This window comes from Rattus norvegicus, chromosome 5, assembly GCF_036323735.1.
Source record: "Rattus norvegicus strain BN/NHsdMcwi chromosome 5, GRCr8, whole genome shotgun sequence".
NCBI lineage: Eukaryota > Metazoa > Chordata > Mammalia > Rodentia > Muridae > Rattus > Rattus norvegicus.
In genome coordinates, this window is record NC_086023.1 from 153,243,295 (window position 1) to 153,270,644 (window position 27,350).

A 27,350-nucleotide genomic window follows, 5' to 3' on the forward strand; every position below is an offset into this window, starting at 1 on the left:
GACACCTCTTCCTTCCCAAGGTGTTCTCAGCTGCTGTGGTTATCATGGCATGAAGAACAAATTAGGACAGTACCAAGGCTGGCCATGTGACAGGGCTTGACAAAAGCAGGGTTGGGAGGGCCCCAGAAGAGACACAGCCACTGCTGGGGTGGCACCCATACGGGGTCACAGTGACTGAGAAACACCTGGCTTCTCCAGCGCTCCGGCTTGCCTCCTGTCCCTCCCTCCGGCTCAGCCAATCAGGAGGCAGCTGGCACAGCTGAGAAATGTGGTTTCTACAAAGGATGGAGAGGGCATATCTGGCTCTCAGTTAGATAAACTTTAGTAGAGCTTCAGTGCTCAGAGTTATAACTCAGAAATGAAAACTAAGTGCAAGTCCCTACGTATCAGAACCCACTCAGTCTAAAACGCTAACCCCAGGGCCAAGGGTCCAGTTCAGTGTGACTTACTGCATTCTCATGTGAAGTGGATGAGTTGATCCCCTTGACCTGGTTCTACAGTTGATAATGGGAACAGGCAAATGTGCTACAAAGCATGGTCCATTGTCCTGTGCACCCTAAACCTAGACCAGATAGCTTCTTCCATCATCTCTGGGACCCAGCAAGAGAAAACATGTCTTAAACACTCACACACCTTTGTTACCATGAGGTCTGCTCCCCCACGCCCCCACCCCGGCCGTGTCCACAGACACTGATGTCAAGGACAGCTCTTCCAGGTGGAAGAGAGCTGAGGGAAGCAATTTCCACCTTTACTTCCCTAAAGTCCTATGGTACTGTCAGATTCTGGTCTTCCCTCTAACGCAGCAGAAAGATTCCCCCTTTGTTAATAGTCCCTTTCTCTCTGTGCACGCATATGCGTTTGGGTGAGTGGGAGCAGACACACGTGGGGAGCTTGGTGGACACTATCAGCGTTGGCACTCGCTTCCTTTTTCTTTGAGACAGCATCTCTTGTTTGTTGCTCAGTGCTGCAAAGCGGGGCTAGCAGAACCGCCACTTTCCAGAGATCCCCCTGTCTCTGCCTTCGAGCCACCCGCAGGAGGGCCGGGATTATGGACTTCACGCTTGCTTGAAAACACTCAACCCACTGGGTCACCTGGACCCCAGTTTCCCCCCTTCCTTTTTATAGATTCTTTGTCCAAGATTCAGGCTGAAGATTGCCTGGGCTATTCCACCTCAGCAGCCTTGCCAGGAGGAGGCTGTTCCAACTGCTCTGCTCGGCCTTGTGGGGCAGCCTCGGGTGCGCACGGGAAGGGATGCGTCAAGATCCCTGCGTTTCCTCCGGCGAGAATCAAACCGAGAAGTCATTGCTGAAGGTACGCTGTTACGTCCTGTTCTTTTCCTTAGGATAAATCCTCTTGTAATGGAATTATTAGGACAGATGATACGCACGAGGGGCAGGCTTTGATAGCAGCCAATTGCCGTCTGATAAGATTGCACTTCGGCCTTGCCTTTCCTACCTCTTCAGTGAGCTGCCGCACCACCAGGGGCCTTGGGATGAATCAGTCACCAGACCAGATAAACAAGCCCTTCCGCTGCCAGTGCCTTGTCTGCACCCAAGAAAGGAACCTCCCTTGGATCTCGCCCAGGTTCTGGAATTCCTCAGTACCAGGCTAGGCACCTTTGTACCCCTGCCCCCACGAACCTAAGTCTTACTCCTCTCTCCCCGCCCTGTGCTGGGCGGAGCCAGCTGCCAAAGCGGCAAACCTTCACACACACCTCAGCCTCTGTGCAGGGGTCCAGAACCGAGGCCCAAAGGGGCCCTGGAGGGGACCAATGAAGACACTACTGACCATCCTGACTGTGGGATCCCTGGCTGGTAAGTACCTCGACCTGTCCTCAGAGCCTCCTACCCCGCAACCAGGGAGCACAGTTGCCTCCTCCTGCCCCGTAAGACTCTTAGCAGCCGGTTTCATTTTCTTCCTGACTGAATGGCGGGTTTTCCTGGAGATGGAGATGACCTAGTCTAAGTAGCTGGAGAGGATGGGAGATTATCCCAGATCTGGTTTCCGGAAGGGACTCAGTTGACCTTTAAGTATGCAGACATTGATTGACCAGCTGTCTGAACTGGGGGTGCTGAGTTCTCGCCCCCCATGGGTAGAGTCTTGGCATCGGGGTGCCATTGGCCTCGGGGTGCCATTGGCCTTGGGGTGCCACTTCATGCTCAGTTTATCACTAAGGAGAGGACAACAGGCTAGATAAAGCTGCCCGGGTCAGGCTACTGTCTCCATCCATGTCTCCTCAGGCCCCTCTGGCTGGATCAGTAAAAAACACTTTCTCCAGCAGCAGCCAGAAGGCTGCATTAAGGCACCAGAGTGTCCCTGCAAATGCGACTGGGGACTATGGCTGTGAGGTCTCATCAAGTGAACTTTGGGGTTCATACCTATGAGACCTTCGCATGAGACATGGGCTTGATCTGTTCTCTTAAGTGGAATCCAGGGGTTCTCTCTTAGGAGACGGAGCTGAGGCATGGTGGAAGGACGTGGTCCAGACATCTCATGGACCTTCGTACATAATACGGTCCCTAAAGACACAGACCTGCAGCCGGGCGGTAGTGACTTTAATCCCAGCACTCTGGAGGCAGAGGCAGGCAGACCTCTGTGAGTTCCAGGCCAGCCTGATCTACAGAGGGAGTTCCAGCACAGCCAGGGCTATTCAGTTGAAAAACCAGGGGGCACGGGGAGGGGGAAGCGAGAGCAAGTGGGAGCTCGAGCTGCCCTGGCTCCTATTCCCCAAACAGTATTTATGGGTCCTTAGCTTCGGGCAAAGCTTCCTCCACAACCATCCTATGACAGACTGTGAGGATTAGATGCAGCCCCTAAATTCTCCAAAGCATGTTCTTTTACACCCCAGTGTGGAGCCCTGGATGTCCTGACCCATTAAGACGGAGGGAAAGTAGGGCAGAAAGGAGCCCTGGGGTGGCAGAACCCTAGCATTAGCCACAGCCACAGGCTCCGGCCCCAGCTCTCAGGCTGGCTCCAAGTCACTGTAGATTATGGTTTTCCCTCAGCTCCCAGGATAGCTGATACATTGTTTTTCCACACAGATGTGAAACTTGTCTTTTATAATGCGGCCAGACAGCCAGACTTCCCCCACACGTCTCCTTCTTTTCCAGGTTTCACAATGTAGACTTTCAACCAGGAAGTGTAGGGACAACACAGGCGGGGAAAGGGAAGCGGCGGGATTTAAAAAGGGAAAAGAGGAGGAGGAAGAAGAAGCCTCATTAGCCCCCGAGGTTAGGAGAGGCTCTGCCAAGATCACCTAGCCCACTTCAGAAAGCTCACCTCCGCTCCTCCCCTCCCTGCTGTTCCCCAATTCTTTTATTGGGGTAGGCGAGCCTCAGCTCCCAGCCTCTCCTCACCCAGACATCCTACTCAGAACTGTCCCCAGTACCGGCATGCTGTGCAGCAGAGTCTAGCCATAGGAAGAGAGGTTAAACTACTCCAGACAGACCCCAGCCTTCTCTCAAATCTACCCTCTCTCTCACCTGAGGCTCACCCCCATGTCCACTCAAAAGCCTTTGCTCAAGCCTGTACTCCTTCTGCTGGCCTCTCTAAGCCCAACCAATGAGCCCATACCCAGGTGAGAACTCTAGAACTGGCTTCCCATCTGCCCAGTCCAGGATCCAAGCAGAATGTTATCCTCGTCTCATCTTGGGGCTCCTCAGCACAGCTGTCACATTGGGTAAAAGGCAGTGAGGACACTTGAACACTATCCCCGAGGCCCCACCGTGTGGGCTCCCAGGGTGCCTGGAAAACAAAGATGGCTACAGCTGCTGCCCCAGACTGACCCAGATTCAGGGAGGTGTGACCAGGAGACCAGCAACAGCAGGGATGGTTCCCATCTTCTGCCCACCTCACCCCTGCAGCCCACAGATCCCTCCTGAGAGATCCATGCAGACTAAGACTGTAGGACTAGCCATCCTCCTCCCCTCCGGCTGCTGGTGTCTGTAGTCAGGCATGGGGGAGGAGGGCATAGACACATCAAACGCATATGTTCTCAAGGCCCTCACAGAGCTCTGCAGCTGTCTCTTTCCCACCCTTGCCAACCAGGCTGCCCTGAGTACGTTTAGAGCCAGGGCTACTCTGCTGCTAGGGTCTGTCCATTCTTTCTCACCACAGGTCTAGACTGAGGGAAGGGCACTGTGAGCCAAGGGCTCTTCACGGACAGGGACATTGCTTCAGAGGCAGCAAGCCCCTCCCTGGTCACCCTGGGGACAGGCCTGTCCAGCTCTCTCCCTGTCTAAAGCTGAGGAAGTCAGAGGCGAAACAGCCTGGGCTAGACGCAATGACCAACAGACAGGTTCTGGTTTTGCTTTGGGCTTGGGGTTTTTTTTGGTGAGAGGGTTGGAGCCAAGGGTATCATGGGTATTGAGTTGTACTCTGTCTCTGTGCTACACCCCAGTTCTGTTGTAAATTCCTCAAACTGCCTTCTGACCTCTCTCCTCTCACTTTCCTTGAACTGGTCCCCCACTGGGGCTCAGACCACTAATAGCCCCTCTTCAGAGATAGAGGCGGGCACTTCTTCCCACACACTTTTCTTCGCTCAGGACAGAGTCCTGTGAAGTGCTGCCTTGCCTTGCTGCTCCGTCATGCAGCCCATGTAGCCCTGGGACCCCACCAAACACTAGTATCAGTTCAGCAGCCCTGGATGAGTCTCAGTTTTTCCCATTCATAAAATGGGAACGGCGGCAGTCAGCATCTAGATAGAGTGAGAGCGGTGAGTGAGTGAGTGGAGAGGCTTGGGCCGGTGGCTGGCAGCTGGCGGGTCCTTCCCCAGTGTCAGTGGCTGTTGTCATCATGATTGCCTGTTGCTAAGTAAATCAAGCTGTCCCCGTCCTAGACTTGAAGAGCCAAGATCAAATCGCTTAAATAATTTCCCCATGGCGACCCAGTCCTTACGTCAGCATCCTGCCCCCTGCAAGGTCTGAGTGTAGAAGGTTGCCTCTGCCAACATGGCTGGTAGTGACGTGAAAAGAATTCACCAGAATTCACAATACCTTCTACACCCCTGTGTGACGTGATTGACTTTGAACGTGTGCAGTCTCGGAGCTCTTACTTGAAGAACTCTAAAGTAGGACTAAGAATGTCAACCTCGAGGTTGGGGATTTAGCTCAGTGGTAGAGCGCTTGCCTAGCAAGCGCAAGGCCCTGGGTTCAGTCCCCAGCTCCGAAAAAAAAGAAAAAAAAAAAAAAGAATGTCAACCTTGATGTTAAAAAGTGGAAGCGAAGGGCTAGAGAGATGGCTCGGCGGTTAAGAGCACTGGCTGCCCTAGCTAGAGGACCCGGGTTCAATTCCCAGCATCCACGTGGCAATTTACACACCTGTCTGTAACTCCAGTTAACACTTCTCCCACTGACATACCGTGCAGGAAAATGCCAACGGACGTAACATAGGAAACTAAATTACATATTTTTTAAAACGTGAATTGAGACAGTATTCACAAGATGCAAAGGAATCTGACAGCCCAGTTACTACTGGGGAGGTGGGGCTAGAATTTAATACACTGTAGCCCCTTTAGGAAACCACCTTGGTAAATGCCTCAAGTATTAAGAATAAAGGCTTAAAGAATCAAGGCACTCAGCGGCAGAGTGCTTCCTGACAGAGTGCATACCTATGGATGCCTGACACCATGGGTTCCAATATCATGGCACTGCAGAAGATGGCAGGAAGGAGGAAGGGAGGGAGGGAGGGAGGGAGGGAGGGAGGGAGGGAGGGAGGGAGGGAGGAAGAGACAAAGTTAAAGATAGAACTACCAAGATGTGTGCCCGAGAGAACTGTATACACAATTGTATCCACTCCGGATGAATACCCAAGGGAGTTAGAAGCAACTGTCCACTTAATTTTTTTTTCCACCAATGGTCGCATTATTCAAAGCAGTGTGGGGAAGGAGTGGAGATCCAAGTGTCCATGAACCGATGATTGATAAACAAGGTCTGATACATCTATGCCCATACAGTGGAGTATTATCCGGTCTTAAAACATAAACACATAAACAACGCTGGTGCATGCTGGGGATGAAACTTGAAAACTTGCTGAGTGAAAGAAGCCAGACATGGGGGGGAAAGCCAGGATGTTAAGTAAATGAAAATTGCAGAATTGGAAAATCCCAAGAGAAATCATATAGATTTGTGGTTGCCAGGAACCAGGGTGGCAGTATGGAGGAGGGAGGGAGGATGGGCCATGACCACCAGATATGCAATTTCTTCTGTGGATGGTGAAAATATTCTAGAATTAGGTAGTACTGACAGCTGCCCCGGGGGTGGGGAGGTTCTCAGAAGACGTTGACCACAACACGCACGGGGCTGATGTCAAAGGGTGTAAACCATGCTTGAGAATGAGGTACCCCTCTCCCTGAAAGTGGAGGTGGGGGTCCACAGTCTGCAAACCGGCCTCGCTCACCGTGCTTCCACCCCCTGCAGCTCACACCACTGAGGACACATCTGGTCTCCTTCGACACGTGAAATTCCAGTCCAGCAACTTTGAAAACATCTTGACGTGGGATGCTGGGCCAGCTAGCGCCCCTGACACGGTCTACAGTGTGGAATATAAGAAGTTAGTATCTCATCCATCCCAACCCTCTCCTGACCCTACTCTGCCTTGAGCTCCTCCGGACATCCCAGTTCCAAATGTCCCCACACATTACATTTCCCTCACAGTGGGGAGATAGCAATTAGAGTTAATAGTACAATTAATAGTGCCTGAGTATGAGAGCCAGCTCCAGCCATCTAGCCTTGGGCAGTCAGGGAAACTTCTCCAAGCCTCAGTTTCACCGTCTGTCCAGTGTGGGTAATGCGGGTACTGTTCATCACAAGATCTCAAATGGAGAAAGATGATGTCACTAGCACGCGTGCCCTCTTTCTGATACAGTACTAATAACTATCAAGAGGAAGTCTAGGTCCATGGAAACTTCACCCAGCCCCTCCTGACTCTGTCTAGCTTCAGTGTGTTTTGCAAAACCCAGGCCCCCTCTTGGTCCTGCCACTTTAACATGTGGCAAGTCACTCCCTATTTCTGAGCCTCAGTCTCCTCCCCTGTGGACTAGGGCTTGAGGGGCTTGTGAAAGAGCTGAGTAGCAAGGAACACAGAACACGGGCTCAAGTTGGCAGGGTTCTATCTAGCTCATCGATGGTATGCCCACTTCAAATCATTGGGCACAGTTTTCTCCTCTGAGCATAGCATGCTCCCTCGAGAACAATACACACCTACAAGGACCGTTATGAGAGCTGACCTCAGTGTCCACTCAGACAGCCTCGATGCTGAGTAGATGCTAGGATCCCTTATCATCATTAATAAACCACAGGCCTAGCGGAGCTGTTCATTCACAGGACATCCTGCCTGTCCTCACCTACAGGTACGGAGAGAAAGAGTGGCTGGCCAAGGCTGGCTGCCAGCGGATCACCCAGAAGTTCTGCAACCTGACTGTGGAGACCCGAAACCATACCGAATTTTACTACGCCAAGGTCACGGCAGTCAGCTCGGGAGGCCCACCGGTCACTAAGATGACTGATCGCTTCAGCTCGCTGCAGCACAGTAAGTAGGGGGCCTGGACACCTGAGGGGAGGGGAGAAGATGGCATTTGGGGTGACGGGGAGTTCTCAGATTTTCTAGAGTGGATGGGGACCCAGCAGGTCTCTGTACCTGGGCAAGTAGGGGATGTGGCTTTCTGAGAAGGTGTCCCCAAGGCCAAAGCACACCCCAGGGGGTTGTTTTCTTTTCTCTATGCTTACTCAAAACTTCCTAGATTAGAGGATGCTCCCCCCAAGCCAGGACTCCTCCTCCCTTTCTCCATTATACTAGTACCCCATCTGTCCCACCAACTTTTCCCTTACTGGTGAGTCTTAGAGAAGATTCAACTCTTCCCCGTGGCCCAGCCCTGCCTACCCCAGTCCTCAGGAGAAACATTATTCATCAGGTCCTACTCTCTGCTGGCCCCTGCTTCCGTGCCTACGCCGCTCCCAAGGTCTGAGGGCTTAGCTCAACTTAGATTTCAGAGAGTTCCTGCCTCCAGCCCTGACGACCTGACCTCAGTCAGTCAAAGCCAGCGGCCCTCTGAGGCAACCAAATGCAAATGCAAATTATTTGGGGGAAATATTGCATCTGTATTGCATCTGTCCACATAGCTCTGGGTGATACACATCTGTTTACATAGCACTTGCATAGTATTAGGCATTGTTCAGTGACAGTATACAAAGGACATATTTGTCGAGCACAGAACTCTACATAAAGGGCTAAGACAAGGATGGATCTGTGCATTGGTGAGGCAATCCAGAACCAAGTCCCACAGACACCGAGAGACCCTGTGCACTGTTGATGATGTCACAAGAAAGAAAGACTGTGTTTGCTTAACCTCCCCGACAAAGACATGAGCTTCAGGACAGCCTGAGGGACCCACTGTGTTCCCAGCAGTACATGAGCACAGCGCTTAGTACACAGAAGAGGCTTCATACATGACCGCTGAATGAATGAATGAATGAATGAATGAATGAATGAATGCATAAATAGCAGGTGACAAACCTTACACAAGCTAAATGTGTGGTGATATTGACTGACTGACTGACTTATGAAGTCACCATTTCCTCTGTTTTGAGACAGGCTTTTAGTTTGTTGCCCTGCCTGACCTCGACGTCACTTGGTAGCCCAGGCTAATCTCAAAATAGTAATGTCCTAGTTTGCTTTCTGTTGCTGTGATAAACACTGACCAAAGGAGAGGAAAGGGCTTATCTAAGGCTTACACATCCAGATCCCAATTTATCACTGCGGAACACAGGGCTCAAGGCAGAAGCCACGCAAGGAAACTGTCTTCTGACTTCTTCATAGGCTTCATGAAAGACAGTAACTTTCTTATACAGCCCTGGCCTGCCTGCCTAGGAATGGAACCACCCACAGTGGGCTGGACCCTCCCATATCAATTAGCAACCAAGAAAGTGCTCCCACGGTCGTGCACACAGGCCAATCTGATATCCCAATTCAGCCTCGGCCTCCTGATCTGGTGTCACAGCCTTGTTTTGGAACCCTTTCTGCCATGTAATGGTGTTGTGAACTGGGCTATATTATAAAACACTTTCCAAACCTGATTTTCCATAGCTACGAAAGAGCTCATTCTATGATAGAAGCCTAACTCCCTTCCCTTTTTAAGGACATTTACTTCCATTTTTCTTCTTTCTTTCTTTTAAGATTTCCTTTTCACATTTGTTATTTATTTGTGCATCTATGCATGTGTGCATCTATGCGTGTGTGCGTGTGTGCGTGCATGCGTGCGTGCATGCGAGCGTGCGTGTGTGTGTGTGTGTGTGTGTGTGTGTGTGTGTGTGCATGTGTGTGTGTGTGTGTGTGTTTCAGGAGTTTGTTCTTTTCTTCTGTCATGTGGGCCCAGGGAATGAACTCAAGTCATCAGGCTTGGTGGCAAGCACCCTTACCCACTGAGCCATCTTGCCAGCCCCATCTCCACTTCTCAATTTAATTAGAGTAAACATTCTTCGGCTAGATTGTTCTAAATCTTAGAGGACCACAAATCAGTGTGAGACACGTACAAATTACACGGGAAAAATGAGGTATAAAAATCCCTTAAAGGGCTGGAGAGACGACTCAGCGGTTAAGAGCACTGACTCCTCTCCCAGAGGTCCTGAGTTCAATTCCCAGCAACCACATGGTGGCTCAGAACCATCTGTAAAGAGATCCGATGCCCTCTTCTGGTGTGTCTGAAGACAGCTACAGTGTACTTGTATATGATAAATAAATAAATCTTTAAAAAAAATCCCTTAAAAACACATAAAAATCCAATGATGCCAGATTTCGTATGTTTGCATTGTCACAGAGTCACAGAGATCACTACAGTATCAAAAAAGGATGTAGGGCTGGGTGGGGACATGGCTCAGTCAGCTCCTGCTGTATACCTCTGAGGACTTGAGTTTGAGTCTCCAGCCCCCATGTAGAAAAGCAAAAATAGGGGCTGGGGATTTAGCTCAGTGGTAGAGCGCTTACCTAGGAAGCGCAAGGCCCTGGGTTCGGTCCCCAGCTCCGAAAAAAAGAACCAAAAAAAAAAAAAAAGAAAGAAAAAAAGAAAAGAAAAGCAAAAATAAAAATAGCCAGGCAGGGTTGTGCTTGCCTACAGGCCTGGCTGCACCCCATCACAGCAGTGCAGAGTCAGGAACATGCTAGGAGCTCAGTGTCCGAGCCAGGCTGGCAGAAATGAGTTTCCAGTTCAGTGAGAGCCCTTAGCTCAAGATGCCCAACATTCTGACTGGCGAGCTAGCTTAGCGGTTAAGAGCACTTGCTGTTCTTGCAGAGGGCCTGAGTTCGATTCCAAGCACCCACGTGGCAGGTCATTCAGTTCCAGGAGACCTGAAGCTCTCTTTGACTTCCTTGGGCACCAGGCGCACATAGTGCACAGACACACATGACAGCCCAATACCTATGCACACAGAGTAAGGCCAACATCTTCCTCTGGCCGACACACACACACACACACACACACACACACACACACACAATTTAAGGTATTGTAAAACAGGGAGGGTCATTTGGAAAATTACATCTTGAGAGAGCAGAGTCTTGCAAACAGAAGCAATAGTATCGGGCCTGGTATAATTTAGACTCTCTCTGGACTCATCAGCCATTGACACCCCCAATGTTGCCATTGCAGCAGACTCAAGGGATAGGTGTTCCAAGCACACTCACACCGGGGATGCCAGGAAGAGGATGCATGAGTCTGTCAGGGCTGGTGTCTTTCCTGCCTAGCTACCTCCCATCCACCCTCTCTCAGCCCTGGGCAGCCTTGTTCTTGAACACCTGCCACTCAAAGGCCTCTTTTGACATGTTGAATTCATTGCTGCTCCCCCCCCAAAAGCATTCTGGGCTTTTCTCTCTCCCGTTTCTAGCTACCATCAGACCACCCGATGTGACCTGTATCCCCAAAGTGAGGTCCATTCAGATGCTGGTCCACCCCACGCTCACACCCGTCCTCTCGGAAGATGGCCACCAGCTAACCCTGGAGGAGATTTTCCATGACCTGTTCTACCGCTTAAAACTGCACGTCAACCACACCTACCAAATGGTAAATATAGGTCACGCCCCATCCCTCCTCGGGAATCCCATCCCCTCCCAAGCATATTGGGTTGCTTTCAGCAAAAGGGAATACATTCGATAAAACGGCACTTCCCCAAAACATAGGTTCCTAGGATGCTAGTAGGGCCATGAGCCATGCCCTCCCTCTCTAGGCTCACACACACACAGCAGCCTGCTCAAGGGCCCTGACAAGCCCTACAGAGCCAAGGCTTCGTGCAAAATTTTCGTATTTATCGGACAAGATATCCTTTGTTTGTTTAGTACATTGGTTGGTGTTTGTCTGTTTGCGGTAGATTATCACTGTCTCGAGCTGGTAGAGAACTCACTACAAACTCACAGCAATCCTCCTGTCTCAGCGCTAGTAGTATTGGCGTGTGCCACTGGTTCAAAGGGCTTTATTAGCTCTTACCTGGTATCTGTTAGCATCCCAGGGAGCAATACATCTCTAGTAATGTCCTCGGTCATTCTCTTTGGAAGATGTTGATGTCATGGGGCTGCGGTCGTAGGTAGAGTCCTTGCCTAGCGTGTGCGAAGCCCTGGATTTGATTCCCAGAACCATAGAAACCAAGTGTGGAGCTGTGCGTCTATAGCCCAAGCTCAGACACGGAGGGTCAGGAATCCGGAACCATTCTCAGGCAGCAAATTTAACATCAGCCTCTACTCCTGGAAGTGTTTGGGGGAAACCATGTGAGGGCATGGTTCAAGACGGGTCCTACAGGCTGACACAACTGTCAAAGGATATGCAAATGATCCTGTCTTGTACACTCCCCAGCAGGTGCCTTTGGTCTGTGACTCAGTGGGGTGAATGTTTATTTCCTCTTCTGCAGTTCTGAAAAGTCCCTCAAAGAGTTTATGACCTAGTGGGTGAGGGAGGGGCTAAACCAAGAATCACACCAGGGGAGCCTGTGGGGACCGCTCAGCACAAGAGACTTGTGGGAGACTCTGGGGTGTTGATGCAACTTTCTGAGGCATACAAGGATGTTGCTTATCTCCTCCATGGTTCCATGAGCAGGGGGTAGCATCTCCATCTGATCTCCAAGGTGAGAGGTTAAGCCACTCGCTGGACCACGTTCCGCTACCGAGATAACCACTGAGATGAGCTCAAAGCTCTCATTTATGGCGGTGGGCCTCCGTTGTTGCGCCGTGATCAGAGAAAGAAGCAGGAACGAGGACAGCGTTCTTCAAAAGCACAAAGGTGGCCCCTGGGGCTGGAGCGTGAAGTTCCTGGGGTACTTACTCAAAACACAGCTCCTGGGTGCCCAAACAAACACCTGGCAGAAATAACTTAAGGGGCAAAAGATTTCTTTTGGCTTGGAGTCTTGGAGGCATCCTCTGGCAGGATGGAGGGATGAGTCAGAGCAGGGCAGTACAGGCTCACAGAAGCAGGGAACACAGAATGGGGACACAGGAAGAGGCCAGGACAAAATTCAGGCTCCAAGGACACACTCCCTGTGACTCCAGAAGACCACTTCCCACCCCTCGATGCTTCCTAGGGAGGCCGCCAGATTCCAAGTCCATAGAGGGACTGATCCATTCATTAAGTGAGAGCCTTAGCAGTCCGCTTTCTCTCGTTCATACCCTCACAGACACACCCAGTGACAGCCTCACTAGTCTCCTGGGTGGCTCTCAATTCCATCAAGCTGATGAGATCCGCCAGAATCAGCCACTCAAATGTTTGCAGCCGCCTGTCTGAGACCTGGATTTTAGTGACCAGCCCACAGGGGACTCCTCCCTCGACCTTGAAGGTTGAGAGCCTCAAGTGTGGAGGGAGAACGGGACACAAGTTTGAGGACCCTGTTGGGACTATGTTCTGGAGGCCCCGGGGTGCAGGTGGTAGAGGAATTCTAATCTATTCGGTCATCATGGAAACAGCTAGAGATAACAACAGGAAGAGAAGCCCTCACTGTAAGAAAAGCAGCTCCTTTGGGTAAATATTTGGGGTTGGACTAAAGGTTTTATGATCCTTGATTTTTAATTTAATTTGGCCTGTGCTCCATGAACCTGCTCTATCTGAATTAGTCCTTTTAAACTCATGAAGGTTTATTTTATGGGCTGCCATCTGCTTGGCTTCTAAACAAAGCAAGTGTGTTTGGAGGGATAAGGTGTAGGTGCGGTTAGTATAGTCTACAAACACAAACTAGGTACTGGAGGCTAATGAGTCCTGATATGCCTGTGTGTGCGTGCATGTGTGTGTGTGGGTGGGTGGGTGTGTCTATGTCTGTGTGTGTGTGTGTGTGCGTGCATGTGTGTGTGTGTGGGTGGGTGTGTCTATGTCTGTGTGTGTGTGTGTGCATGCATGTGTGTGTGTGGGTGGGTGGGTGTGTCTATGTCTGTGTGTGTGTGTGTGTGTGTGTGCACGCGCTTTTTCTTTTAGCTGACAAGAACACTGAACTCTTTAGCTATGCGTGTGTAAGTTTAGTTTTCCCTGTGGGTCTCACGCTCATGGACTGTCTGCTGTTACAGTTCATGAGGGCTCTGAGATGTTGAACAGGAAGCCCTGTGAGTACTTATGGTGAATGGCCACAGCGGGACCACTTGCCAGTAGGCAGATTAACTTTACTTAGGGCGACAGAAAGCTTATAAAGTTTCTGGGGGGCTGAGAGTAGGGACATCCAGGATGGACAAAGGTTTTTGGGGTCTTAGAGTGCCTGGCATACTTCATTACTGTGGGGAAGCATTTCAGGAATCTCAGGGGCTATCTGAACAGGTTTTGTCAGGAGAAAGGAAAGTAATCCTATAAGCTGAGGCTATGTGACATTCCTCAGGCAGAGGCATATGTATGGACTTGGAATTCCCGGGCAAGGTCAGAGAAGGAGAAACTCTGCTAACAAGGAGTCCCCCATTACACACTGAGCCCCAGAAGGCTACGCGGTCAATGGTAGACTCCCACCTCAATCAACGGTTTCTCCTGCACTTCCTCCTTAGTTCTGTGTGTTTTCCCGTCATGCACTTGAGACATTTGCTTTATTACCAGTCTTCTTATAAGTTGGCCTCTGGTCATGATGATATCCCCCTTTGTGTCTCTTGTTGGAGTCCACTTAATCTGATATGAATATTGCCACTCCAGTGTCCTTGTAGTGTGTATAATATATGTGTGTGTGCTTATACATGTATATGTGCATATATGTATGTGTGCATATGTGTATGTATGTATGTGTATATGTGTATATGTATATATATGTGTGTGTGTATAGTATATATATAAAGATTTGTTTTATTTTATGTGTATGAGTGTTTTGACTGCATATATGCCAGGATACTACATGCGTGCTTGGTGCCCCTAGAGGTCAGAAGAAGGCATCAGATTCCCCTGGAACGTAAGCCATCATATAGGCGCTAAGACCTGAACCTGGATCCTCTGCAGGATTAGCGAGTGCTTTTAACTGCTGAGCCGTCTCCCCAGGCCCCAAAAGGGAAGCTTGGAGACATGGGCTCTGACATGGGTACTGGGAATGGAACCCTTGGGAGTTTTGGTTGTAAACCTTGGCCTTTAATGTCTGAGCTATCTATCCAGCCCTGGTGCCTTTTTTATTTTATAGCCATTCATCTTTAGTCTATATTTTGATATCTGAAATGCATCTATGTGGACAATATTCTGACAGTTTTTCTATTTTAAGATTTATTTTTGGGGTTGGGGATTTAGCTCAGTGGTGGAGCGCTTGCCTAGGAAGCGCAAGGCCCTGGGTTCGGTCCCCAGCTCCGAAAAAAAGAACAACAACAAAAAAAAAAGATTTATTTTTGTGTCTGTGTGCATATGAGTGGGCGTTCATGTGTCACGGCGGGTATGCGCTGGTCAGAGGACATCTTGCAGGAGCTGACTCTCTCCTTTTATCACAGGGATTTGAACTCAGATGGTCAGCCTTGGAGGCGAGCCCCTCTACCCACTGAGCCACATGGCAGGCCTTTTTCACTGAGGCAACTCATACGCCATTTTTGTGATGCGTGGGATCAAACTCAAATCCTTGCTCGTGTTGGGTGAGCACCGCACTGCTGGGCTACATACCCAGACCTGAGTCCAGCTGTCTGTTCCTTTGTTGGTCTTGTCTTTTCGAGATAGGGTTTCCCTGTGTAGCCCTGGCTGTCCTGGAACTCACTGTGTTAACTAGGCTGGCCTCAGATCTGCCTGCCTCGGTCTCCTGAGAGGGAGAGTAAAGGCCACCACCACCACCACTAAATTCACCCATTTAAGATGCAGAATTCGGAGATTCTCCATATACTGCAAAACTAGATATGTTGTTCCACATGCACTGTTGAGACTTCTTATGTATTCGGTACAATTTGTCTATTGTGCGTTCTGTATGTGTATGTGCAAAATGTACACGGTGCCAGGGCACAAATATAAAAGTCGGAGGACAGTGGGCAGGGGCTTGTTTGCTCCTCCCTCCATATGGGTCCTGGGAATTGAACTCAGATCCCCAGGCTTGGCGGCAAGCACTTTTCCCCGCTGAGCCATCTCGTTCGCCCTCCTTTATTCACTGTAAGCATATTTTTCTTTCGCTTCTCTGAACACAGTTTTGCAGCTGATTCACAATTACCCTATGTCGAGCCTGACGTCCTGGTCTTGTGGGGGAATCACAATTTTTGCTTTCCTCGCACGTTTTGCAATGTATCCTGGATATTATGAAGGCCATGTTGACATGACTCTGGCTTGTGTTATAGCCTCCAAAGGGTGTGTATAAGTCTTTTGTTCTTTGGGGGTTTGGTTATGTTGTTCATTTGTAACAGAGTCTTCTGCTGTAGCCCAGGCTAGCCTGGAACTCATTGTGTAGCTAAGGTTGGCCTCAAAGTGGCTGAAATCCACTCTCTCCAACTCCTAACTGCCACCACGCCCAACTCCCTGTGGTGCTTTAGCAGGACATCAACATGGCCGAGCTGCAGCCTCTGACATCTTCATATTTGAATTTTACTCAGGCTTGGAGCTGCCTCATGCATGCAGCACACATTTTAAGGCACCAAGGGGTAGAGCAGAGTTCACACGGAGAACCTGTGTCTCCTCCTCAGGGCACTCCTGTCTATGCTTGACTCCGCATTTCCCGGATGCCGTGGTCACCGGAACTCTGTCCTCTGATCGTGCCAACCAGTAAGATGGCATAGCCTCTCGGCTTTAGCTACCCCATAAAGTGTGGACTGGAATCCACCTTCAGGATAAAAGACGTTTAAAGTTTCCCTAGCTGTTATTCCTTCCTTACCTCCCAGAATTCCCTCTGTGGCTTACTCTCCAGCACCTTTAGACAGTTTTCCCCCATTTTGGTCATTTTATTAATTGCCTTCTCATAGCTGACCCCTACAGGACAACTTAAGGGGGAGGATTTGCTACTGGGCTCACGGTTCCAGAGGACTCAGTCTGTGGAGCTGGTACTTGGGCAGAATTTGTGGTGGCAGGAATGTATGGCAGAGAAGACATTTCATACACAGCAAACAGAAAGCAGAGAGGGGGAGCAGCGGGGCCGGAGAGATGGCTCAGTGGTTAAGAGTATGGACCACTCTTACAGAGGTCCCAAGTTCGGTTCCCTAAGCACCTAAGTCAGGCGGCTCACAACTGCTGGTAACTACAGCTCCAGTGGAGTCTGGCTTTCAAAGGCACCTACACTCAGGTGTGCACACACACACACACACACACACACACACACACACACACACACATACACACACACACCTAATTTAAAATAAAGTAAATAAAAAGAAAGCAGGAATGAGGATATGGGAAGGAATTGGGGACACAGTATTTGCAACATCCCACCCTTGGCCCTACTTCCTCCAGCCCCAATCTGGGAGCCAAGCAGTCGAAACAGGAGCCTATGTGGGATGTCTCGCACCCAGCCATCACAGACATGTGATGTATGTTATCTGAGGACAGTTGGTCCCATAAACAGTATACACAGAATCCTAGTGAAAAGTGATCTTCCCCATTTCACGCAGTATTCCCATCCCCACCAACATGACCTTGAACCTTGGCCCCGTGTGTCCAGAGAGCATGGACGGAACACAGAGTTAAAAGCAGGAACAGAACCCTGCACCTTTAAGTGAAGCTGTCCGCACAGAGGATGAGCAACGTTTGCTTCGAGTTCAGACCTCCAAGATGAGGAAAGCCAAATCCTATAAAGAGAATCTGAGGACAGGAAGCGGGTGTGGGCTTGGGTTTGGGAGCATGCCACCCGGAAGGGGAATGTCTCATCAGAAACCCTTCAGGGTCATACATCAGTAACCAGAGGCCACCAGTCCAGACGAGATCATTAAGTGATGAGAGACAGAGAAAGATGGGTGAAGAGTTCTTCCTGCATGGAGGGGCTGAAACAGGTGGAACCAGCCAGAGAATAACGGGAGCTGATAGGAGCCCCACCCCCAACCCCACCCCAAGGATGGCATAGGGCAAGCAAGTTAAGAGGATCCGAGGTAGGGGAGTTAGAGAAACCTGGGAAGAGAGAAGCATATATGGCCCCACAGCAAGACAGCGAAGGCAATGAACCCCTTACTCAAGTCAGGGGTCACCAGAGGCCCAGGGCCCTGTATCCTCAGAGCCTTGAGCCAGGCAGGTATTGATGGGTTTGACCTGGATGTTGCCTTGCAAATATGCACTGAGCAGCTGAGGCTCTCGAGGCGATCCCTGTAAATCTAGGAGCTTTCAGAAGATCATGCCAAGGTGAATGTGCCAGTGGACAGGGACCAAGCCAAAGATGAGTGACCAACAAGGGGCTGGAGAGAGCAGGTCAGAGCCGGCAGAGGGTAAAGGAACCTAAGAGCGGGGGCAGGGTTGATGGTGGAGGAGGCAGGGAAGAGGTGTAGTGATGATGGTGGCAGTCACATTGTCCCTATAGCACGCTCGTATCTACAGGCTGCCGCAGCGTGACAGCCCAGGTTCTGTGAGAAGGTTCGGAGAGCTTGAGGGCTTACTGAACTGAGGATAAGAGAAGACAGGACAGCAGAGGGCTGCCCTGTCAGGATGGCTCCTGGGGTCATTCATTGTAATGTCAGGAGGAAGAAAGAACAGTGGCGTGTGTGTGTGTGTGTGTGTGTGTGTGTGTGTCTGTCTGTTTTTGTATAGTTGAGTGCATTATGTGTCTGTGTGTCTATGTGCACATCTGTGTATTTTTGGCTGAATGCCTGTGTGTCTGTTTTTGTCTGAGAGTCTGTGTCTGTATGTCTGTTTTTGTCGAGTGTGTGTGTCTCTGTGTCTGTGTATGTCTGTATGTATGTTTTATGTAGTTGAGTGTAAGTATGTATCTGGGTGCCTATGTGCATATCTGTGCGTATTTCTGTCTGTCTGAGTGTCTGTGTATCTGTTTTTGTCTAACTGTGTGTGTCTAAATGTATGTGTGCATGTGTCTGTTTTGTGTAGTTGAGTGCATGAGTTGTGTGTGTGTGTGTGTCTATGTGCATGTCTGTGTTTGTATTGTTGTCTGTGTCTGTGTGTCTGTCTGAGAGTGTGTGTGTATATGTATCTATGTATATGTGTGTGTCTCTGTGTGTGTGTCTCTGTGTGTGTGTCTATGTGCATGTCTGTGTTTGTTTTGTTGTCTGTGTCTATGTGTCTGTCTGAGAGTGTGTGTGTGTATATGTCTGTGTGTGTGTGCATGTGTGTATGTGTGTGTGTGTGTGTGTGTGTGTGTGTGTGTGTGCCTATGCAATCATCCTGGGTTCTCTGCCCATTTCAGAACCTTGAAGGCAAACAGAGAGAGTATGAGTTCCTTGGCCTGACGCCCGACACAGAGTTCCTCGGCTCCATCACAATTTTGACTCCAATACTGTCCAAGGAGAGCGCCCCCTACACGTGCCGAGTGAAGACGCTGCCCGGTGAGTTCAACTAAGGCCATGTGGGGAGGATTCCTGGGTGCACTGCTTAACCCCACTCCTCCCTCTCTGTAACCAGGGGGATGCTTAGTGGTGCTCTGAGAGCCCTGGGAGGTTGGCGGTGTCATATTAAGATGGATGTTTGTTTATCCACAGCTGAGCCGTCTGATGGGTTCACTTAGAGAAAGTTTAATCACCACCCTCAGCCAATGCCTGGATATTTCTCTCTCTCTCTCTCTCTCTCTCTCTCTCCCCCTCTCCCTCTCCCTCTCCCTCTCCCTCTCCATCTCCCCCTCCCCCTCCCCCTCTCCCTCTCCCTCTCCCTCTCCCTCTCCCTCTCCCTCTCTCTCTCTCTCTGGCCAGCATTGTGTGAACTCTGGCAAAGCAAACATATATATTTATTATCAACTCAAGGAGCATACACTGGGGGATAGAGATGTGGGAGAGTGGGGGGTAGAGAGGACAAAATGGTCCTCACCATCTTCAAAGCCAAGGACCCATACTGGTGATAATGAAGGCTCGGGTTTCTGCCAGGCTGACCAGGGAGCACACTATGAACCACAGGCTCCCGCACAGTCTGGGAGGCAGGCACTTCAGTCACCTCCATTCACGGGCTGGGGGTATGGCTCGATAACAGAGTACAGGCAAGGTTTGGGGTTCCATCCCCTACAATGCAAAGCAAGCTCGCAAAAGCGCCCTCTCCCCGAGGAGCATCTGTTCTCTGCTTAGGCTCACGTTCCGAGCAAGCAGAAGATTTGTGATGCCTCCAGCTGTCAATTAGGGCAGGACAGTGACGTCAGGGGGCAGGGATGTCTATGAGGACAGGGTCCCACCCAACCATCGTGTTCAGGTGACTTCTGCCAATCGAAGTCTCCCTTGGAACTCAGTTTGAGACATGCACAACAGTTCATGGCCCTAGGCGAAAAACAGTCCCTGTCCTCAGTTTTATCGGGAAACTCAGCCCATCAGAGCCCACAAGACACTGCTTCTCTGCCTGAATCCCAGGGCACTCTCTGGCAGGAGACGAGGCTGGAGGACAGCCAGCCTTGGCTGAAAGCACGAGGCATGTCCTTCCCTCGTGAGGGACCCAGGCACCAGAATAGAACCTGGTAAGCAGGAGGGTAGGAACAGAAACCACTCTGTGGATGCCAAGCCCGGGCATGTATAATGTGATCTTTGACCTTCACCCCAACCTCCTTAGATATGTGTCACCTGTCCCAAGACAGCCCAACACCACCCTGCTTCTGGATGGTGGACAGGCCACTCCTCACCCACCCTCCTGTGGGCTTTACCTCACGAGAACTGGACTGAACTGGCACACAGGTTTTGTTTGAGTTTGGATTTTTGTTGTTTTAAGACAGGGTCTCCCTCCATAGCCCAGGCTAGCCTCCAGCTTTTGATCCTCCTGCCTCAGCCTCCTGAGGATGGAGATAACAGGCGAATACCACTTTCACCCGAGACGGTCTCTGCCTCCATCCGAAGCTTGCTTTTCTTAGGTGTTCCTTGCTAACGGACCTAAAGATTTTTTTCCCTGAAGACTGAAGTACGTTACCAACACTCCCTGCTACTAGTAGCACCCCATTGTCAACATATCAGATGTTTTATAAGCTCTTCCATCCCTACTCCTGCATATATTACCTAATTTTTAAAACAATCCTCCCCACAAAAAACAATGTTGGCAGCCTCATCCTCATTTTACATAGGAGGAAACGTGGTTCAGAGAGGTTAAGTAACTTGTCCATGGCCACACAGCTGGTCAGTGAACCCAGTTAGCGTTGTCTGGTCCTGAAGCCAGACTCTAACCATCGCCTGCTGTACAGCTAGCCCCTTCTGCTGCAGGATTACTCTGCGCTCCCATTCCAGAGCGAACCTTCCTACTCTTGACCTTAGTCTAGGCTTTGCCTCTTCTCCCCAGATCTCAGAAACCCTTGTTTTAATTTCTCAAGGATGCCTGGGAGTTACAGAATATCATCCCAGCCTCTTGATGGGGAGGAAGGGGTCTCAAAGTTGACTCACCTCGTCTCTTTTACTGAGGGAACCGAGGCGCAGTTGTACATTTCCTGTGGGGATATGCTCTGGGGTTGTACTCATCCACTGAGGAGCTGTGTGACCTTTGGCAACTCACTGAACCTCTCTGGGCCTCAGCCTTGCTGCTTGGAAGAGGAGAACATCCCAGTCCCCTGGTGTGTTCTGGTGATTTGCTGGGCGAGCCTCGGCATGCAGCAAGAGCCCAGTAAGCACAGGCAACTGTCACTACAGATGCTAGACCAGCGAGGGTGGCCCAGCAGGGAGGATGCTCAGAGTTGATGTCGATGCTCCTCCTCTTCAAGTTGCCATCATCATGTCCCACCCTGACTGAAATGACATGATTCTTTTCTCTGTAGCAATGACAGGGGTGCCAGTGCCAGGAGGCCAGCCTATTACTTCAGGCTGACCCGGATACCCCAAGACCCTGGACTGGAAGAGGCTCAAGGTGGAGGTTCTGAGACCTCAGTGACCCCCTCACTAAGGCCAGCTGGGGTGACAGGGGAGTCATGAAGAAAAGGAGGCAACATGGGAGGGGACAGAACCCCAGATAGTGCAAACATCTGGTCTCTGAAGCTCCACTAGCCTCTGCCTCCCAAGCTTTCCCAAGTACCATTCAGACTGACAGCAGGACAGATCATGACAAGAACCCTCTGTGCCTGTCCTGAGACAACGGGAAAGCACAAAGTCACAGTGTCAGCCTTCCTCACTCTTCAGTGGCCTGGTACCTCTCTAGGCTCCTCCCCAGCACTGAGCTTCTTACCTTACACAGAGAAAGGGCACTGGTCCTCCTCAGTCTATCCTCTGTCCCCTGTTGGGGAGGCAAGATGGCCCTCAGACCCAGCTGCGGGGACGGAGCCTGCTCACCACCCTCCTTCCCGAAGGCATGATGGGAAAGCCTCTAGCAACAGCGACAGAGTTGTCTGGACAATGGTTCTCAACTTTCCTGACACTGCTGTCCTTTAATATAGTTCTCACGTTGTGGTGACCCTCACCATAAGAATTATCTCTGATACTTTGTAACTATAATTTTGCTATTGTTATGAATCATAATGTGATCTTAGGTGACCCCTGTAAAAGGGTTGTTGGACCTCAAAAGGCATAGGACCACAGGTTAAGAACCACAGTTGTTGGGGTTTGGGATTTAGCTCAGTGGTAGAGCACTTGCCTAGGAAGTGCAAGGCCCTGGGTTCGGTCCCCAGCTCCGAAAAAAAGAACCAAAAAAAAAAAAAAAAAAAAAAAAAAAAAAAAAAAACCACGGTTGTTGATCCTTCTAGACCACACTCTGAATATCAGGAACTTAGAGGAAGTCCCCGTGTCTATGATAGAGACTGGTCCCTGAGCAGGGTCACATCCTGGCTAATTAATGCGCAGGTTTTGTGCCCAGGGCGTTCAAGTATCTAGTATCTAGATGTGGAGTATCTAGATGTGGAGTCTGAAGGAGCTGCCCATGTGGGCTGGGACATCCATGGCCCTCTGAGGGCCCTGGCTATGAGAGTTGGAGCCACCCTGAAGACCTGCGCGAGGCCTTTACTCTATCTCTTGTTTTCAAGGCATCGTCTCATGCAGACATGAATAGCCTTGACCTCACCCTATGCCCGAGGATTGTCTTGAGCTTCTTATCCTCCTGCCTCTACCTGCCAGGTGCTGAGATTGCAAGCCTGCACGCTGCTCGCGTGGGGCCTTGTCGAGTCCAGGCCTTTGCGCTTGCTAAGCGAGTACAACGCCAGCTGAGCTGCGTCCCTAACAATGCATTTTGTGTTTGAAGATGGTGAAGAATTCACCATGACCCGAGGTCACATCAGTTTTGCTCAGTACAAGGCCTAGAGGCCTCCAAGCCTCACATAGCCTTCTCCTGTCCTCTTTTGCAGATCGGACGTGGGCCTACTCCTTCTCGGGTGCAGTGCTGTTCTCCATGGGTTTTCTCGTCGGCTTGCTCTGTTATCTGGGCTACAGATACATTACCAAGCCACCTGTACCTCCTAACTCCCTGGTGAGTCACCCACCTAGGGCTAAAGAGAGGCATCTTGGAGAGACACTCCAAGTCCCAGAAGACAGGGGAGCCCCTGAGCAGTGCAAAGATGTGACACAGAGCAGACAGGGCTGACCAAGGTGGTCTGGCAGGTGCCAGGGTGTATAAAGAATGCATTCGATCAGGGCACTGGGATTGACCAGGGATGCCCTGTGGCTTTGCGAGCATCAGAGCCAGGTGGGGATGCAAGTCTTAGGGAGCATTGAGGGCTGAGCACTGGGGCTCCACGGAGCTTCAGAGCACCTCACTATTTGTATAGAAAGCCAGCACTCAGTGTGTAGGCACAGCTATGTAATCCCATGACTAGAGAGGCTGATACAGAAGAATCTCAAGGTCCAGGCAAGCCTGAAATATACAGGGACATTCTGTCTTACAAACTCCCCATCCCAGCCCCACCCCCACCAACAAAAACAAAACAAAACACAACCAAAAGAAGGAGGAGGTGGTGAGGTGGTGGGGTAGAGGAGGGGGAGGAAGAAGAGGAGGAAGAGGAGGAGGAGGAGGAGAAGGAGCACAGATGTAGTGGCAGAGTGGCAGTTATTCCAGAGCTCAGAAGGTGGAGGCAGGAGGATGAGGATTTTGAGTTCATCCTTGGCTACATTGTGAGAGCCTGTCTCACAAACTGTAACAAGGGCTGGCAGTGCAGCTCAGTGGGTAGAGTGCTTCCTGAGCATGCACAAAGCCCTGGGTTTGACCCTTAGCACTGCGATGTCAGCTCTGTGATCCCAGTCATAGAGGAAGGTGTAGGTAGGAGGAGCAGGAACTCAAGGTCATCCTTGGCTATATATCCAGTTCAAAGCTAGCCTGGACCACATACACAACACGCACACACACACACACACACACACACACACACACACACACACACACACACCAAACTAACCAATCAAAAAATAGCCAGGCGGGTTGGGGATTTGGCTCAGTGGTAGAGTGCTTGCCTAGCAAGCACAAGGCCCTGGGTTCGGTCCCCAGCTCTGAAAAAAAGAAAAGAAAAGAAAAAAAAAGCCAGGCATGGCGGTGCACACCTTTGAACTCAAGAGGCAGAGGCAGGAGGATCTCTGTGAGTTTGAGACCAGCCAGGTCTACATAGCAAGTTTCAGGACAGCCAGGGCTACATAGCAAGGCCCTGTCTCAAAACAAAAACAAAACTTAAAACCAAACAAAATGCAAAATGCCCCTATGTGGGCAGCCCAGGTCTGCCCTGCCTGGTCACCCTCTGCCAGTTTGTTTGATGAGAATCCAGCCTCCAGACAGCAATATGAAATCTCCAATGTTCAGATACTGACACCTAACTTTATCACTAAGCCCTTAAGGATCCACCACATCTCATCAATGGCCCCACTTGGCCATGGGCCCCGCCACTGTCCCAGCAGAAAGGTCCCCTTCAGAGCCTCAGGCTGAGCAGTGATACCCTGGAGACAACTCTCTCCATCTGAAGGGCTCAGAGGGCATTTTCCATAGTGCCACAGCCCTGGCTACCCATAATCTCCCAACCTCTTCTGGCCTTCCCTACATCCCTGTCCTTCCCAACAACCTCAGCCCCTCAGGGCAGTACAAGCCACAACCTTGAGGCAGCCCAAAATCTGGGCCCTCTACTCCCCGGCTGTCAATCACCTGGAAGCTCCTCCGCCAGGTGTAGCAAAACATGGTCTCACTATGTAGCCTATGCTGACCTCAAACCAAGATCCTTCTGCATCAGGTGCATCCTCAGAGGCTGGGTGCATTGGGGAGAACTCAGTGGGCAGGGGACATCTTGAAAGGAGCCCCTAGTGCCTCTACAACCTTCTCATAGGGCCTTGCCTGTCCATATCAAAAACAAAGAAACAAGCATAAAAACCACCATGGCGCTGGAGAAATGGCTTAGTGGGTGGGGCACTTACCGTGCTGCAAGCATGAGAAGTAGAGTTAGGATCCCCGAACCCACATAAAGTCTAGGAGGGTGTGGCAGGACATCCATAATCCCAGTGTCCTAAAGACAGAGACGGGATTCTCTGGTCAAGGTAGCAAGTTTCACCAACCATGGCCTCTGGGGTCTCGATCAACGCCCTGCCTTGCTCTATAAAATGAAAAATGTCAAAGATGCTGGATCTCTGGTTTCCACACACATGTATTTGCACAGACATTGGAGCAGCCATGAGCACACGCACCAGACACAAGAGCACGTTTAAAAAGAAAAGGAAAGGGGTTGGGGATTTAGCTCAGTGGTAGAGCACTTGACTAGCAAGCGCAAGGCCCTAGGTTCGGTCCCCAGCTCCGAAAAAAAAAAAAAAAAAAGAAAAGAAAGAAAGAAAAGGAAAACAGAGCATGTCCTAAAGGGTGGATTCTTGTCTCCCTACAGAATGTCCAGCGTGTCCTGAGCTTTCAGCCCCTACGTTTCATCCAGGAACACGTGCTGATCCCTGTCTTGGACCTCAGTGGCCCCAGCAGTCTACCTCAGCCCATCCAGTACTCCCAAGTGGTGGTGTCTGGGCCCAGGGAGCCACCTGGAGCTGGGCGGCGGCGGCACAGCCTGTCTGACCTCACCTATGTAGGGCAGTCAGACGGCTCCATCCTCCAGCCTACCAATGGGCCAGCTCAGCAGACACTGTCCCCACCATCCTACGCTCCAAAGGCTCTCCCTGAGGTGCAGCCCCTTTCCTATGCACCTCAGGTAGCCTCAGATGCCAAAGCTCTGCTCTACTCACCACAACAGGGGATAAAGACTGGGCCTGCCACCTACGACCCGCAAGACGTTCTGGACAGCTGGCCTGCTTCCTATGCTGTGTGTGTGGAAGACTCTGGCAAAGACTCCACCCCGGGGATCCTCTCCAGTCCCAAACACCTCAAGCTCCAGGAAGACACACTTGTTAGAAGCTGTCTCCCAGGGGACCTTTCTCTGCAGGAAGTCACCTCCTTGGGTGAGGAGGAGGCACAGAGACCAAAATCACTTCCTCCACCTCTGGGGTTCTGCACAAACGGACCTGACCTTCACACATTGCACAGTGAGGAACCAGAGACACCTCGGTACCTGAAGGGGGGGCTGTCCCTCCTGTCCTCTGTGCAGATCGAGGGCCACCCTGTCTCCCTCCCTTTGCACCTCCATTCTGTCTCATGTTCCCCCTCAGACCAGGGACCAAGCCCCTGGGGCCTGCTGGACTCCCTTGTGTGTCCAAAGGATGAGGGTCCAGTGGCTGAGACTGAGGCCATACTCCCCAGTGCTGTGGCCTCTGAGCTGGAGCAGTCCACAGAACTGGACTCACTTTTCAAAGGCTTGGCCCTAACTGTGCAATGGGAATCCTGAAGGGAAATCGGAGCGAGCAGGCCTAGGCTTCCTCCTGCCCCACCCAGCTAACGACCCCTCACCCAGTAAGCCACAGGTTCTAAGGCCCAGCCCCACATGGGTTCCCTAGAGAGAATGAGAGGGAGATTTGGGCCCCATGTGGGAATCCAGATGTATGGTGAAGACTCTAGTGGAGAAGTAACAGGCAGGGGGCATGTGCAAATGGCCTGTGGCACAGAGCCCAGCAGACAGGACAGAGTGAGGTAATGCAGGGAAATCTGGAGAGCCATCCAAGCTCCCTAATCTAGTTTAACCAAGAGTGAGGTGTCCACCATCTCCGAAGGATCTTGGACTGGAAGGTGGGGGGCCAAGCATACTAGGCACTTTGGCCGAGCAGCAGCAAGACTCGAGGGCAGAGTGTGGTAGAGGCTTACTCCCAGTCAGGGAACCTTTCTTTCCCTGCTATGGGTGGCTTCACCCAGGAGTGACTCCTTAATCCATCAGGGGGTGAGCAGTGTCGCCTAAAACATTTCTGCAGGCAGGGGTCCAGAGAAAAGCATTTGAAAGGAACATGGCTCCTTGGAATCCAAAGGCCTTGGAATCAAATCCTGTCTGGGCTCACATTCCAGCCCCTCTACCCATCATCTACAGGATATCAAGCAAGTGACTGAGCTCAGACCTCAGCTTCCCCATCAATGAAATGGGCACTATCACACTTACCTTCTGAGGCAGTGCCGAGGATGACATTAATGTCTGGAAATCGCTTTGTGGCACCCAGCACATGGGCGGGGTCCATTACTTGGCCGCTGTCTCATGCTGGGATTTTTTTTTTTTAAATCTGGAAACATGAGGAGGGCCTCCTGTTCACATTGGCTCCTGGGCGTTCTCTCATGGATTAGAGACTGCTGCATGCAGGAACTGGACTATCTAGGGCAGACAAGAGGAGTCTCTACAGAGCCTTCTGGAAACTGGCCCAGAGAAGCAACGAATGGCACAGAGCCTTCTCTTTGATGCTATAGAAGCCATTTGGGCAGAGGCCATCTCACAGGGCCTTCTTTGCATGGAGGGAGCCCCAGGCTTCTGTCCGCCCCACCCCAGACACATCGTATGCACTATGCCAGCCTGGCCCTCTGGCCCGTGTCTGCACACAGCACGAAGAAGCCTTTGCTCTCTGCTGTCAGGAA

The 27,350-nt window shown here is 50.9% G+C and overlaps 1 protein-coding gene across 1 annotated transcript; it reads left to right on the forward strand.

The window, feature by feature from the left end:
- The first annotated feature begins 1,772 nt into the window (after positions 1-1,772).
- On the forward strand, positions 1,773-26,571 carry Il22ra1 (interleukin 22 receptor subunit alpha 1). The gene is made up of 7 exons (NM_001191869.1): positions 1,773-1,815; positions 6,418-6,550; positions 7,350-7,528; positions 10,876-11,051; positions 18,715-18,853; positions 22,747-22,868; positions 25,246-26,571. The coding sequence occupies exons 1-7, from the start codon at positions 1,773-1,775 to the stop codon at positions 26,185-26,187; spliced, it is 1,734 nt and encodes a 577-aa protein (NP_001178798.1). The 3' UTR covers positions 26,188-26,571.
- Positions 26,572-27,350: the final 779 nt, after the last annotated feature.

Coding starts and splice junctions, on each gene's coding strand:
- Il22ra1 (NM_001191869.1), top strand. CDS start 1,773: ATGAAGACACTACTGACCATCCTGACTGTGGGATCCCTGGCTG. Junction 6,551..7,349: donor TACAGTGTGGAATATAAGAA/GTTAGTATCTCA, acceptor CCTCACCTACAG/GTACGGAGAGAAAGAGTGGC. Junction 7,529..10,875: donor CTTCAGCTCGCTGCAGCACA/GTAAGTAGGGGG, acceptor TCCCGTTTCTAG/CTACCATCAGACCACCCGAT.